We start from the raw sequence: 14409 nt of genomic DNA, 5'->3' as shown, positions 1-14409 counted from the left end.
CTAAAGACAACAAACAGGTGAGTCACAGCTATCTATCTAAAAACAACAAACAGGTGAGTCACAGCTTCTATCTGTCTAAAGACAACAAACAGGTGAGTCACAGCTTCTACCTATCAAAAGACAACAAACAGGTGAGTCACAGCTTGTACCTATCTAAAGACAACAAACAGGTGAGTCACAGCTTCTACCTATCAAAAGACAACAAACAGGTGAGTCACAGCTTCTACCTATCAAAAGACAACAAACAGGTGAGTCACAGCTTCTACCTATCTAAAGACAACAAACAGGTGAGTCACAGCTTCTATCTATCTAAAGACAACAAACAGGCGAGTCACAGCTTCTACCTGTCTAAAGACAACGAACAGGTGATTCAAACTGATTCAGATTTATTGTTAACATCTTAAATCTTTTCCCGCAAGGGATGGTCGCTGTCAAATTTTCATTGAAAATTTGTCACTATTGATTTTGCAGAATGATGTCCCCATGGGAAAAAAGTATCTTTACAGTATTTAAAGATACAATCAGTACGGTTTTCTTCTCCCTTAGAGGCATAAAAGTCAAAATATTCCAATCAGGTTTGCTTGTTAATTGTATTTTTAAAATTGTCTTTAATTGTTAAATCATTATTACTTTTTTTTCCAGCTTAATTGATAGATTTATGCATATTTAAAAATGGTAAAGCTATTACAGATGGCACATTCTAAACTAATTACATACTATGCATGCATATTCAATTTCATATGACAAAAATATAATTGGTAATTCAATAACAGGAAGCTCTAGCCATGATTAAAAAGAGCGTGTCACTATGGTTACCCAAATATGAAGCTGTGGAACAGGGAAATATAACAGAAGAAGAGAATGACCGTGTGGAGGTTAGGGTTTTATTGTTAGATAAAGGAAATATAGACATGTTTGTATCCCTGAAACTATCACAATAATGATAATTGTAATAAAAGGAAACCCCACTAGAAAAATACTTTAATAAAATGTATACCAGTATTTTCTGATAAGAAGTATTTTATGCATTAACAGGCAGTGTCATTGTCTTATGATGCTAAAATAGCAACAGCTAAGATACTAACAGAGGTTGAAGAGTATGAGGTAGATATGTTGTACATAATGATTTTAACATTTATTATTAGAGTTTGCATTTTTACTTTTTTGATAATGCAAAAAACTTTTTTTTACCTTGGTGTCATCTACATACATGTAATTATTATTTTCTTTTAGACTGCAGTCACTGTGTTAGAAAGTTTACTTGATGAAAATGAAGATGACCCACAGATCTGGTATATGATTGGATGGACTAACTATTTACAGGGGGAAGACTACAAAGCAAATACCAGATTTTATTTTAAGAAATGTAAAGAGGTAAAAAGCAAAAACTTGAAAATTCAAAAAACAATTTTGATATTGCCCACAGTGCTTAAGTTTAGAATCAGCATGTTCTTATGTTCTATTTTGATTTTTGAGGCAAACCAAGTGACTAAAAACCTATTTGTTTTGATAGTCAAATTTCATGTGATTATATGACTATTGTATTTAAAGGTATACACTAAATCACAGTACGAAGATGAGGGAATTCTGAAACATACAGACGAATTATTGGAAGAACTCGGTCCAGGTAAAACAGCATATTTCAGATACTGGCATTAAAATGATATTATTCAAATTTGAACTCCTAAATACCAGTTGATCTCTTGTCTGATAATACGCCTCTCCGATGGCAAAACAATTATGTGGCTTCTTGGGTGTATCAAGGAATTTTTCCTGGGAAGAGAGGAAGATGGGGGGCATACCCATTCAAGTAGAATCAACCTCAGAAATTTTTGACAGGCAAAAAAATATTTAAACTTGAATCTTGTTTTAAGGGTGAAAAATCTATATTGTGGGTGTGTGGGTGGGGAGGGGTTGGACATTTCTCATGGCACACTGCTTTCTTCCAAATATACTCTTCTTACCAACTTGTACATGCCATGTGGTCCATGTATCTTTTGGGGGTTCAAAGCTATTTTTAGTTACTTTTTATTCAGGTGACCTATTGCTATCTGTTTTCGTCCGTCGGCGTGCGTCGTGCGTTAACATTTGAACATTTTCAACTTCTTCTCTGGAACCACTGAACCAATTTCAACCAAATTTGGCATATAGCATCTATGGGTACAGGGGAGTAAAGATTGTGAAATGCATGACCCTTACCCCCCTTGGGCCTGAGGGGTGGGGCTAAAACTATCAAAATTAATGCAATCTTCTTTACTCCTTGACATCAAGCAGTCAAACTGTTGGCATGATTGTAATAAGCATTGAGCCCACTACCAAAATTGTGAAATTCATGGCCCCAGGATCACGGGTTCTGGTGCTAGGGCGGGGCTATATAGATAATATAGTGAAAGTGCATTATTTCTATTAAAATCTTCTTCTCTGCTCCTGGGTATGAAATAAACTTACTAAGTACATAGTTATGAAGAGCAAGAGTGCCTCTTACAAAATTGTGAATTTCATGACCCCAGGTTCAGGGGTTCTGGTGTTAGGACTTAGCTCTATTGATTATATAGTGAAAATGCATTAATTCTTTGAAAATCTTCTTCTCTGCTCCTGGGTTTTAAATAAAGTACATAGTTATGATGAGAAAAAATGGCTCTTTCAAAATTGTGAATTTCAGGGCCCCAGGGTCAGAGGTTCTGGTGTTAGGGCGGGGCTCTACTGATTATATAGTGAAAATGCATTAATTCTTTGAAAATCTTCTTCTCTGTTCCTGGGTATTAAATAAAGTAACTAAGTACGTAGTTATGATGAGCAAGAGTGCCTCTTCCAAAATTGTGAATTTCATGGCCCCAGGGTCAGGGAATCTGGTGTTAGGGTGGGGCTCTATTGATTATATAGTGAAAATTCATTAATTCATTGAAAATCTTCTCTGCTCCTGGTTTTTATATAAACTAACTAAGAACATAGTTATGGTAAGCATGGTTGCCTTTCCAGAAATTGTGAATTTCATGGCCCCTGGGAAAGGGGTTCTGGTGTAAAGGTGGGGCTTTAATGATTACATAGTAAAAATGCAATAATTTTTTGACAATCTTCTCCTTTTCTCCTGTGTATTAAGCCGATGAACTACGAGTATAGTAATGATGAGTAAGAGTGCCTCTTCCAAAATTCTGAAATTCATGGCCCCAGGGTCAGGGGTTCTGGTGTTAGGGCAGGGCTCTGTTGAATATATAGTGAAAATGCATTATTTCTTTAAAAATCTTCTTCTTTGATCCGGGGTATTTAGCAAACAAACTGAATGCACAGTTATGATGAGTAAGGATGCCTCTTCCAAAATTGTGAATTTCATGGCCCCGGGGTCAGGGGTTCTGGTGTTAGGGCGGGGCTCTAATATTTACATTGTAAAAAATGCAATAATTCTTTGAAAATCTTCTCCTTTTCTCCTGGGTATTAAGCTGATGAACTAAGAGTATAGATATGATATGTAAGGGTTCCTCTTCTAAAATTGTGAATTTTATGTCCCCTGGGTCAAGGTTCTGGTGTTAGGGCAGGGCTCATAGCAAAGTTGATACATGATACTCAGGTGACCTATTAGGCCCGTGGGCCTCTTGTTTATATTTAATAACCAAAAATCTCAAGGAGGGCCTGAACCCTCCTCCTCTCCTCCTCTAGATCTGCACTTGAGCATTTCTAGTAGGGTTGGCTTAATGTGCCTCAGAACCTCTGCAGTTGGAAAAGTATCCACATTATTTTTGCTGAGATACCTAATTGGAAGTTTATATGGGTCAAGACTGAGAGTAGGCTGAGGAAAAACCATGCAGATACAGCATTTTAGCTGCATGAATAAAATTATTTTATTTTATAAAAGGTGATGATTAGGATGAGGATGGTGAAAAAGCAGATGATGGTGCTGAAGAATTAGAAATTGACAGTGACTCTGAAAGTGAAAGTAACACAAATAATGAAAGTGAAAGTAACACAAATAATGAAATTGAAAGTAACACAAATAATGAAAGTGAAACTAAAATGGAACCTTGAGCATAAAGTTGATTTAAATACACCATACACTGAACGGGTTGAATGTCAGAAATACAGATACAAATTTTACAAAAAATCTTTTGAAGCTCTATTTATGATATTGTGAGTTTTAAGAAATATACCTGTAATTTTATGAAAATAAATATCTTTGTTATGTTGCTTTCAATTGTATGAATTAATGCCTTAATATTATATTTTATTCATTTCCATCAATATTGTGTGTATTTTCCAATTTCTCTCCATAATACCCTCTTTACTCAACACTCTATTCCTCGACTTCATGTAAACAATAAAATGCTCTCTTTCTTTGTTTAAAAAAAGGGGGTTAAAGGGGGTAAAGACCAGTATAATCAAGCCGTTTCCTATGACTCAATCTGAGAGAAGACGGTGTTTTTGTTTCCCTGAATTTACGATTATAGTTTTTAGCTCTACTGGTCAGAGGCCAGTTTTGGTTTGATGTCACTGAGAAATATAATTCTGTTTATTAGTTTTTTATTTCAATGAACGGTGTCATGGTATTTCTGTGAAATACTTTCAAAACACTACATCTCCTACAGTTTTGGTCTGATTTCAATATAACTTGGCACGCAAGTAGATTACACTGATACATAATTCTTTTTATTGGTTTTTGATTTTGGTGAAGTGTTGCCGTGGTTACTAAAAATAGAAATTTCTGTGAAATACTTTCAAAACACTACTCCTCCCACAGTTTGGTCTGATTTCAATATAATGTGGCACACAAGTAGACTAAACTGAGATACATAATTGTCTTTATTGTTTTTTGAATTTGATGAATGATGTTGCCATGGTTATAAGAACAAAATTTCTATAAAATTCTTTGAGAAGGCTACTTCTATAAGAAGTTTTCAATCTGACAATGGCTAAGCTATGATGTCTCAACTGCTCAACTATGATGTCACATCCTATGACACTGTGCTACGAAAAGACAAAAGAGAAATTCAAAGGAAATATAATAAGCAGAAAATTCAGTGTTTTTTACTTGGATATGGAATTTATTTCACTTGTGAGACAAGTTTTTTTTTTAAATTTTCATAAGTATGAAGCCTGTCCCGTTGGTGAAATAAATTCCACATCCAACTACAACACATTGAATATCCTCCACACACACACATATTATATATATAACCATTTCATAAAGATTCTCTACTGAACATTGAAATTTCTGTTCCTATCAACTGTCTCTAACCGCAATCTGAATAGTGTGAATATAAATCCATTGGAATGATGCAAAAGACTCAAAAGTTTGAACAAGTAAACAAGTTTAATCTCTCCTTATTTAATTTGGTGGATTTAAAGGAAAGACTTTGAAAAAAAAATTACTTTCATTAGGTTCACATAAGTGTAAGAATATAATTTCATTCAATGAATAATAATTAAAAAAAACTAGAGGTACTTTGAGCACTGAGCTCACTAAATGATACCCCCGCCTCCCATATGATTATAATGGCAAAGTCCATGTTTTGCACTGGGAGACCCGAAATAAGTGTCAGATCAAAAACTAAAATAGGAGGTGCACAATGGCACTATGTAACACAGATTCTGTGAAAGTCTCATTAAATTTCATTCAGTGGTATAAGAGGAGTTGCGGATAAGAGATAGGTACCCAAAAGCGTAACAGTCGGACGGACAGACACCCCGATCACTATATACCCTCCCACTTTTCAAGAGGGAGGTATAAAAACAGTATTATTTTCATACATGGTAAAGGACGACCAGAATGTATGCATAATCATGTAAATGTAAATTTCAGACTGTAATGTTCAATGAGGAATTATTGTTTCTTAAAACAACACTAAATATGGTACTATTAAGTTGAGGAAGATCATTTTCCAAATATAAATGTTCTGTTTATTTAAGCACATCTTACAATGGTGATCTAGTCAGTTTTAGAACAAAATAAGTTTGCCAAATAATGCATCAGCAACATTCTGAAATTCATCAGAGATCAACTTAATTTTCCGGTGGAATTTTCTAATAAATTATCAAAATTTGTGAAATATCAAACACTCGAGCCTAGTTTTTGTGTACAGTAAAAGAAAAAAAAAAGAACTGAAATTCATAATTTAATACAAGATGGCTAAGGGGCCACAATATTCACCCAATTTACATTATCCTTCCTTAGAAGTCAATGGCTTCAGCAATCCGAATTTAAAACGGTAAAATGATGCTTGTGGAAAATATTAAATATGTACCCAGATTTTTTAGAGCAAAATATGCGTAGAATATTGACCCAAGAGATGCCATGATTTGATCAAAATTGACACTACACGAAGATATGTTTGCACATCAATCAGATATATTGTGGATGGTTGGACTGAATATAGAATATTCCTGGACATTTTCCATAAGTATTCTCATGGAAACTTTACTCTCTCTCTTTTGGCTCCAACTAAGCTCCATGGAGTGATTTAAACAAATCTTAATATGAACTTCTCAAATATAACCAATCTATTAAATTATGTATCAATTGCCATTGAAGAGAAAATTTTCAAAGAATTTTCCTATAGATTAACATGTTAACTTTGATCCCCTGTTGTGGTTCCATGGGTGGGGCCCGGGGGGGAGGGGGTTCCATGATAAATATTAGAATAAGCTTGAATCTAGTATTTTGCCATGGGGATATGACACGAGCTTATATATTAATTACACTAAAGTTAAGTTTTTGTGCTTGAGAAGAAAGCACCCTCCCATTTTGCATGAAACTTTACCCTCTCCTGTTGCCCCATCTCTGCCCCGGGGGCCAAGGTATAAAAAATATGAATTTATAAGAATGTTTTCACTAAAGTTTGTTTTCTTGTTTGGTACAGCATTTCTTTTTTGAATGCCATAATCTTCTTTATATACTGTACGTAAGTTATCTCTCACTTGAAAAAGTATGTCTCTGTTATGAAAAAAAAATGAATTCATTCAATTAAAAAAATGTCCTGTGGCAGTGTTATTAAATTTGTCCAGAGTGACACTTGAAAAGAAAGGAAAATGAACAGCTAAAACACGACAAACATACGCTAAACAAAACTTACAAGAAATTAAACTTGAAGCTCAAGTGAGTTAACAAAATTAGCATTCATGGCCATTTCTTATACTAGAAGCAATATCAGATTTATCTAGGACAATTGTTCATTTTATCAAGCCACAAAAACTAGTGCTAAGAACAAAAATAAATAAATAGAACAATGTTTTGGAATTGGAAAGGGAACATATCCACTGTCTGAGGTTTCGACCCTATATCTGGGAGGCATCATTCCCTGTGTATCACAACCTGTAGGAATAAGTATCTAGCAGTTGGCGTACACCATGTCAGTCTGTAGATAATCAGCAACCGTGTCGTAACATAACTGGTACTCTTCCTGAATTTCAAAAATCATTAACTTCATGTGATGAATAAAAATAATGCAAGAATGTGATTATATAAACTGTAAACGTTTACTAGTATACATTAAACATCATAATTAGTACAATTGTTCTCATCGACTGATTAGCATAATCATAGATTAGAGCATTTGGAGCAAGAACAATATCATAAAGGTAAATTACCGATACCATACGCCTCGAAAAGCACTAAATTATGAATACCGCTAAAATAAGTTCGTTATGAAATTGTTACAATGCTAACTTGAACCGGTATCTTACCAAACTTGATATGAACTCTGGTCGTCTAATTTGGAGTTGTCTTGCGATGGTAAATATGTCCACTTCACTGTCCAATGTCATTTGTTCTAGAGCGTTAAATACCACACAGAATGGCCCACATCGTTTGGCTCCGTCACTGTATAATAAGGAAAAAAAAATAAAACTTGTTGGATTGTGCAATCCTGACAAAATGAAACCGAAATTAAAAAAAAACAGTGAGGTATAAAAACCTTGACAAAATGAGGATCCTTCCATCCGGGTGAGTTTTTTCTTCAATTTTTGCTTCTTTGATCAAGTCAATTAGAGCTCTGCGGTTTAATGTTTCATTATCTCCTTTCCATCTTTTACATTCCAGTACAGACACACTCATACTGCTTAAATCCTACAATCGGATAGAAAATTAAAGGTGTCTATACTTTATTTTTCCCCCCTAAAATAGTTTTATAGTACTATGAGCAGATAATAAATAACCTTCTGTTGCAATACAATGTGTGTCCTGTTGACTGTTTCTGACTGTGTATAGTCCGTCACTTTTACAGTGAATGTTCCAACTTGTTTCTTTTCATTTTCAGCTGGAAACCAAAGGGAAGACTACAAAAAACATTAAAACAGAAATGCAAGGTGTACACTTCATTTAATTTTAATCCGCAATCGTACGTCCAAGCAATGTTTACCTCTACAAATTTCTGTCACATTGCATGAAAAATTATAACGAGATACTTTATTATAATTTTTCTAATTAATTTTTTATACAGAATTTATCAAACATACACATAATAATTATAAGTATTTTTTGAGATGGTCTCTCAATACCATATATTTTTGTTTGATTTCAAAAAGAATTTGGAGAACTACACATTAGAATCCAAAAGTAGACAAGAGGCCCATGGGCCACATCGCTCATCTGAGCACATTGGCAAGGCAAAAGCACAAATCAGTTCAGTATTGAAAAGATTACGGGGGGGGGGGGCTTGAATTTTAAACTACCTGATGATGCTTCCATGTCAATATAACAAATGACTTTGTTGTACTTGAGAAGATTTTTTTAAAAAATTCCCATATTTTCCTTTGTAAAAATTTGATCCCCCATTGTGGCTCCTCCCTATCCCAGGGGTCATCATTTGAACAAACTTGAATCTACACTACCTGAGGATGCTTCCATATCAATATGACTAAACATAGCTTTTCTGTTCTTGAGAAGAAATATTTTTCTATATGTTCCTATGTAAAACTTTCGATCCCCCTATTGGGCCCCAACCTACCCTCGGGGGTCATCATTTGAACAAAATTGAATTTACACTATCTGAGGATGCTTCCATATCAAAATCACTAAACATGATTTTCAGTTCTTGAGAAGAAGATACTTTCCTATATGCTCCTATGTAAAATTTTCGATCCCCCATTATGGCCCATCCCTATCCCCTGGGGTCATCATTTTAACAAACTTGAATCTACACTACCTGAGGATGCTTTCATATCAAAATGACTAATCATGGCTTTGCAGTTCTTCATCAGAAGATATCTTCCTATATATTTCTATTTCAGACTTTGATCCTCCTGTGTGGCCCCACCCTACCCCAGGGGGTCATGATTTGAACAAACTTGAATCTACACTATCTGAGGTTACTTCCACATAAATATGATCAATCAGGGTTTTGCTGTTCCTGAGAAGAAGATTTTTAAAGATTTTTCCTATAAATTTCTATGTAAAACTTTGATCCTCCACTGTGGCCCCACCCTACCCCCGGGGGTCATGATTTGAACAAACTTGAATCTACACTACCTGAGGATGCTTCCACATGAGTTTCATCTCCCCTGGCTTTGTGGTTCTTGAGAAGAAGATTTTTAAAAGATGCTATTAATTTTTTCTTATTCTTTATTATCTCCCCTTGAAAGAGGGCGTGGCCCTTCATTTGAACAAATTTGAATCCCCCTCACCCAAGGATACTTTGTGGCAAGTTTGGTTGAAATTGGCCCAGTGGTTCTTGAGAAGAAGTCGAAAATGTGAAAAGTTTACAGACGGACGGACGGACAGACAGACAGACAGCTAGACGGAAAGACGGACTACAGACAAAATGTAATCAGAAAAGCTCACTTGAGCCTTTGGCTCAGGTGAGCTAAAAAAAGGAAGAAAAAACTAACCCCCCCCCCAAAAAAAAAAAAACTCCCATAAAACTGATCTGCAAGGTGCATGTATATCAGATTATATTTTGCAATTGTATTTCTATCATTTGTTGAGAATTATGTACATTATATGTTTGTATCAATTTTAACCAACATCACACATCTACTTGATACTGATGCCTTAAGTTTTTGTTTTGAAATAATGTCTTGTTTATTATGTTGATGAGTATGGATTTAGTATCAGTTTTAATACGTAATTTAACATGTCCTCTATTGTACCGATTCAATTTCCACCAATGGAGAGAGTGATACAATGGTTGGTGTATAATATCCCTTTACAAGTCTCAGAAAATCTTCCGTATAATCTGGGAGAGGGTACTGGGCACTGATGAAATGGTCACTCTTTGTAAAAGACTAAAATACAATATATAAAGATAATTAACTATTTGTAAAATTTGAGCATTGACTCACCTTAAGCCCATATGGGTACTAAAATAAAATGACAGCAAAAAACTAGCACATGAGATCAAATTTTATCTCAAGTATAAACTTTTTTTTTCATTTTTGTTTTAGGAAATAATAATTCTTACTTCACAAAAAACACCAAAATCCTTCATGTAGCTCCGGGTTTTGCGCCTCCCCCCCCCCTCAATTTTCACTTTACACATACATTATCATTATATACCTAACAAAACGTGATATGCCAATGCTTTGTCGATTACATGTACAAACCTGTACAGAAACTGCGTTGTAATAGACGTTCTTTCCTTCTGTATTGGACAGCAGACACATATATCTTTCAACTGAAAAATTAATTACCAGTTTGAAGAACTTTTGTGTTTCGTGCTTGTAGAATAAATTATGTATTAATTTAAACTCTTTGATGCAAATTCGTCTAAGGGGGTAAATACACTAAACATTCCTCCAAACTTCCTCCAAAATAGCACTTGGGCGAAATTATATATTTTGGTCCAAGTAATGACAGTTCCTTTGCATTCAATTTGGTCTGTGAACTTGAAGGATAATGAATTTCTTTCTTCTTTCTTTCTTTTTTGTAATTTGTAATACATGTGTGTTTAGTTTTTTTTTTTTCAAAGGATTTACAATAATATAATATAATTATCACTATATCATATTCCTTTTTCTGTTGTCAGTGGCGGATTTAAGGGGGCGCGCACTCGGCGTGCTCCCCCTAGAATTGTCAAAGTTAGCGTAAATCATAGTTTCATCGAGAAAATGTAAAAATGTCTACTTGGTAGACCTCATTTTTACCCTACAAAATCTCTAGAATCCAGGAGCTGGACCCACTGGGGGCCTCAAGGCGGCGCCTAGACCCCCTGCCTACTTTTTGTGCCCCCTCTAACTGCATTCCTGATTGTTTACGACTCAAGTACATATGGTATATCAAACTTCACACTTATAAGGCAGTTTTTCTTTGTCTAGATATTCTAGTCCTACTCATAGTCAATGAAAGGAATGTTCATTATATAGGAAATGTAGCTTGGCGAGGCAAAAGCATTATTTTAAATTTATTATATGTAAAGTGACTTCTGTGGGTTTTATGGAGACATGAATTCCAAATTGTTTGTGTAAACGTTTAAAGTTAATTTACCAGGCAAAACAGTGGGAGAATAATTGGCTGATACAAATGTTCTCCCTGATTTGTAATCTTCGGGTGTGTATTTTTTCCTTACGGACACCAATTCCTGTAAAATAACCAAAGAAGTACTCTCATTATAAAAAATGTTGACATAGATATTGTTCTTAAATATCATACGAATAGCACAAGCAATTTTTTTTTACATATATACTGTTAAAATAATGATGTATGAAGTAAATGGAGAAAGAAAGAGATATTATCTAATGTTTATGTTTATGTTTAATTTATCACCTCATATTCTGCAGACATGGGGGATTTATTGGCCACCTCTCCGAGGTTGATATAACAAGAGTGTTCCTGGAACTCCTGTAGAAATGCTTCTGTTGAGATAGACCTCGATTTTCCTCTGAATGATTCAAGCAATGCCATATATACAACTTTGTACTGATCCTAAAACATGAACAGTAAATATGATTTGAAAATCGTGTAATGTGTTCCTCTTTTCTGTTCTTACGGGAGTTTTTATGCATTCTTCCGACTTAATTCAATATAAACTCATATCATCAAAGCTAAAACTAACACAGGGTCTAAAAGTGCACGATTTTAAGATTAATAGAAGTAAGAAAATAGAGTGCAGCACAAAAGGAGGATAAGTAAACACCATCATCAACATTTTTGAAAGAATGAGAAAAAAAAATAAAAACACAAAAAAGCCAGAATGAAGAAAAAAATCTCTTATGTTTTCCAAGAGCTTTGAACAGCCTTTGAATGGGTGTGTTTAGACTAGCTGCAGATCTGTTACTCGCTGGTCTGAAAAAAAAATTGGAATGGTCGTCCATCCCAAGCGAGCTACAGATCTGCAGCTATGTACAGACATGCATATTAAAAATTATGTTGTAAAGAAGTCAGTTTGGCACTAAAAATGTTAACATTATTATAAATATTAACATATTTATCACTGATGTTTGACCTAGAAAGAATAATTAAAAAAAAAAAAACTATTGTGATTGACATTCGAGTGATTTCAGAAATAATCATTTTGGTAGGTTGTCTAATTTAATCGTATACGTTGCTCTAAAATTATACAATTTTCATGTGTATGTTCGGAAAAAAATACATGTTCATATTTCTTTAAATCTCTAGCAGGGATTTATTATAGTGAACTTTACATATGAAACACTCACAAAACATAGAAGTCTTTAAAATAGTTTTTTTTTTAAAATGCACACTTACTAAGCCTTGGATCATGTTCATCCTATCTTTCCTCATTGCTTCTACATACTTTGGTACGTTGACTTTCCCAGTTATCTCCCCTTCTTTATAGAGGGCGTCCAGTGCTATGTAGGTTCCCGTTCTACCAATCCCTGCACTTTATATGTCAAATAAATTTTATTATTATCAACAAATACGTGACGATGTACAAAATACACTGTTTTTGTCTGACGTCATGGCGTCAGACAGTATTAGATTTAGCCAAGGCTTGTTGGTCAAGTCGTTCAATAGAATTCTTGTGATAACTTGATCTTGGAAACTTCATACTCAGTTGGAGAGCATGGGGAGTACAGAAAACAATCATTCTAAACACCCAAACAAGCCAGAGTATTGGAGCTATTTATTATCACATTATACATTACAGGTTACATAACATTTGGCCATTCTCGAATGCATATCATTTATGTCCAGCAAAACAGCAGGAATGAAGCTGATCAGGTCAACACTTGTCGATTATCTTTATCAGATTAACTAATGGATGTTTATTTTCAATACATACTAAGACTCTCTACCTTTAGAATTTTTATAAATCTACACATATTCATAACTTGCAGATGTTTGATTTCCGCCCCTCGTGAATTAAAAATTGTGAGTGTATTTACCAATAACCAGTTAATATCTATAATGTAACTATGACATAGTTCAAAAATTATCAAAGTGAAGGATAGATGTTGAATATTCTTTTGCTTAAGGACAGATGATACAAACAAACTTTTATTGAATATCTTGAAAATAACAACTAAAGCCATGTTTATATAAGTAAAATGAATAAATTTAACCGCATAGTTTTTAATTTTTCATTCGAAATTTCACATTAATAAGATTTAAAGTGACAAAAATTGTATAGATTAATAAGGATGGTTGAAGACAGGTAGAATTTTGAACACCATAGAAAGTTTACAATTTCTTAATAATTTAGAAATTTATTATTTGCATCATTTGCGATCAAAATAGGTCCAAAAATATACACCTATCCAGACATCCATTTTTTGTTTGTATCATTTGTCCTTAAATGCAAAGATGTTAGCTACGTTCATTTCTTTAAATAAGACATTTCTTAACTATCAAAATTGTTCATCAATTGATTTTTATATGTTGCAACTTTTTCTTTCAAAAAGACTGGTTTTATCTTTGTATCCAATGAACAGACCTGTTGGAAGAAATTTCAGAAATTTGCAGTTTAGGGTGGACACTATCAAGGAAAAATTCCTTATAGAGCATACAAAAGTTATCAGAAGTTAATATTTACATGATTTAGCTGACACAATCATAAGATAGCTATGTACATGTATATAAATCGACAAAATTATTGGGGGGGGGGGGGGTCCTACATCTAAGAAAAAAGAAATTACAAGTAATATAATGTACACAGAATAAATTCATGACAAGTTTTATTTTATGTTGATGCCACTGAATTGAAATTTTCTTGTTTCTTAGCAAAAGAATTCATTTCATGACTAAGACTCATGTTGATTACACTGTATTTAACATTTCTTGATTCTTCACGTAAAAATAAATTTGCTCAAGTCAGACAAGCTTTTTAGGAAAGCTAATACTTGTAATAACTTTATATTATAAACTTTTCTATGCACCTGCAATGAACAAGAGTGTATTTGCCAGGGTGTCCATTTGAAATTTTCATCACGTGACGGTGAAATATAACCAAACTCAGTGGTTCTGGGACATCATGGTCTGACCATTGTGTGTAGTGGAACATAAACACGTCACGCTCTGTCTTGTCC

At 34.1% G+C, this 14409-nt stretch overlaps 1 protein-coding gene across 1 annotated transcript in view; it reads right to left on the bottom strand.

Annotated features, from left to right (window-relative positions):
- Positions 1-14409, bottom strand: part of LOC133200186 (receptor-type tyrosine-protein phosphatase kappa-like) — an 86398-nt gene that overhangs the window by 65764 nt on the left and 6225 nt on the right. Inside the window, exons 9-10 of the mRNA XM_061335985.1 lie at positions 14260-14408; positions 12629-12764 (exon numbers count right to left, since the gene is read on the bottom strand). Coding sequence (XP_061191969.1) covers positions 12629-12764; positions 14260-14408 — 285 coding nt within the window. The remainder of the gene's footprint in view (positions 1-12628; positions 12765-14259; position 14409) is intronic.

Source organism: Saccostrea echinata, unplaced genomic scaffold (genome assembly GCF_033153115.1).
Source record: "Saccostrea echinata isolate AGI-Se365-2 ecotype Australia unplaced genomic scaffold, CSIRO_AGI_Sech_v1 ptg000037l, whole genome shotgun sequence".
Classification (NCBI taxonomy): domain Eukaryota; kingdom Metazoa; phylum Mollusca; class Bivalvia; order Ostreida; family Ostreidae; genus Saccostrea; species Saccostrea echinata.
This window is presented reverse-complemented; position numbering and strand designations above follow the sequence as displayed.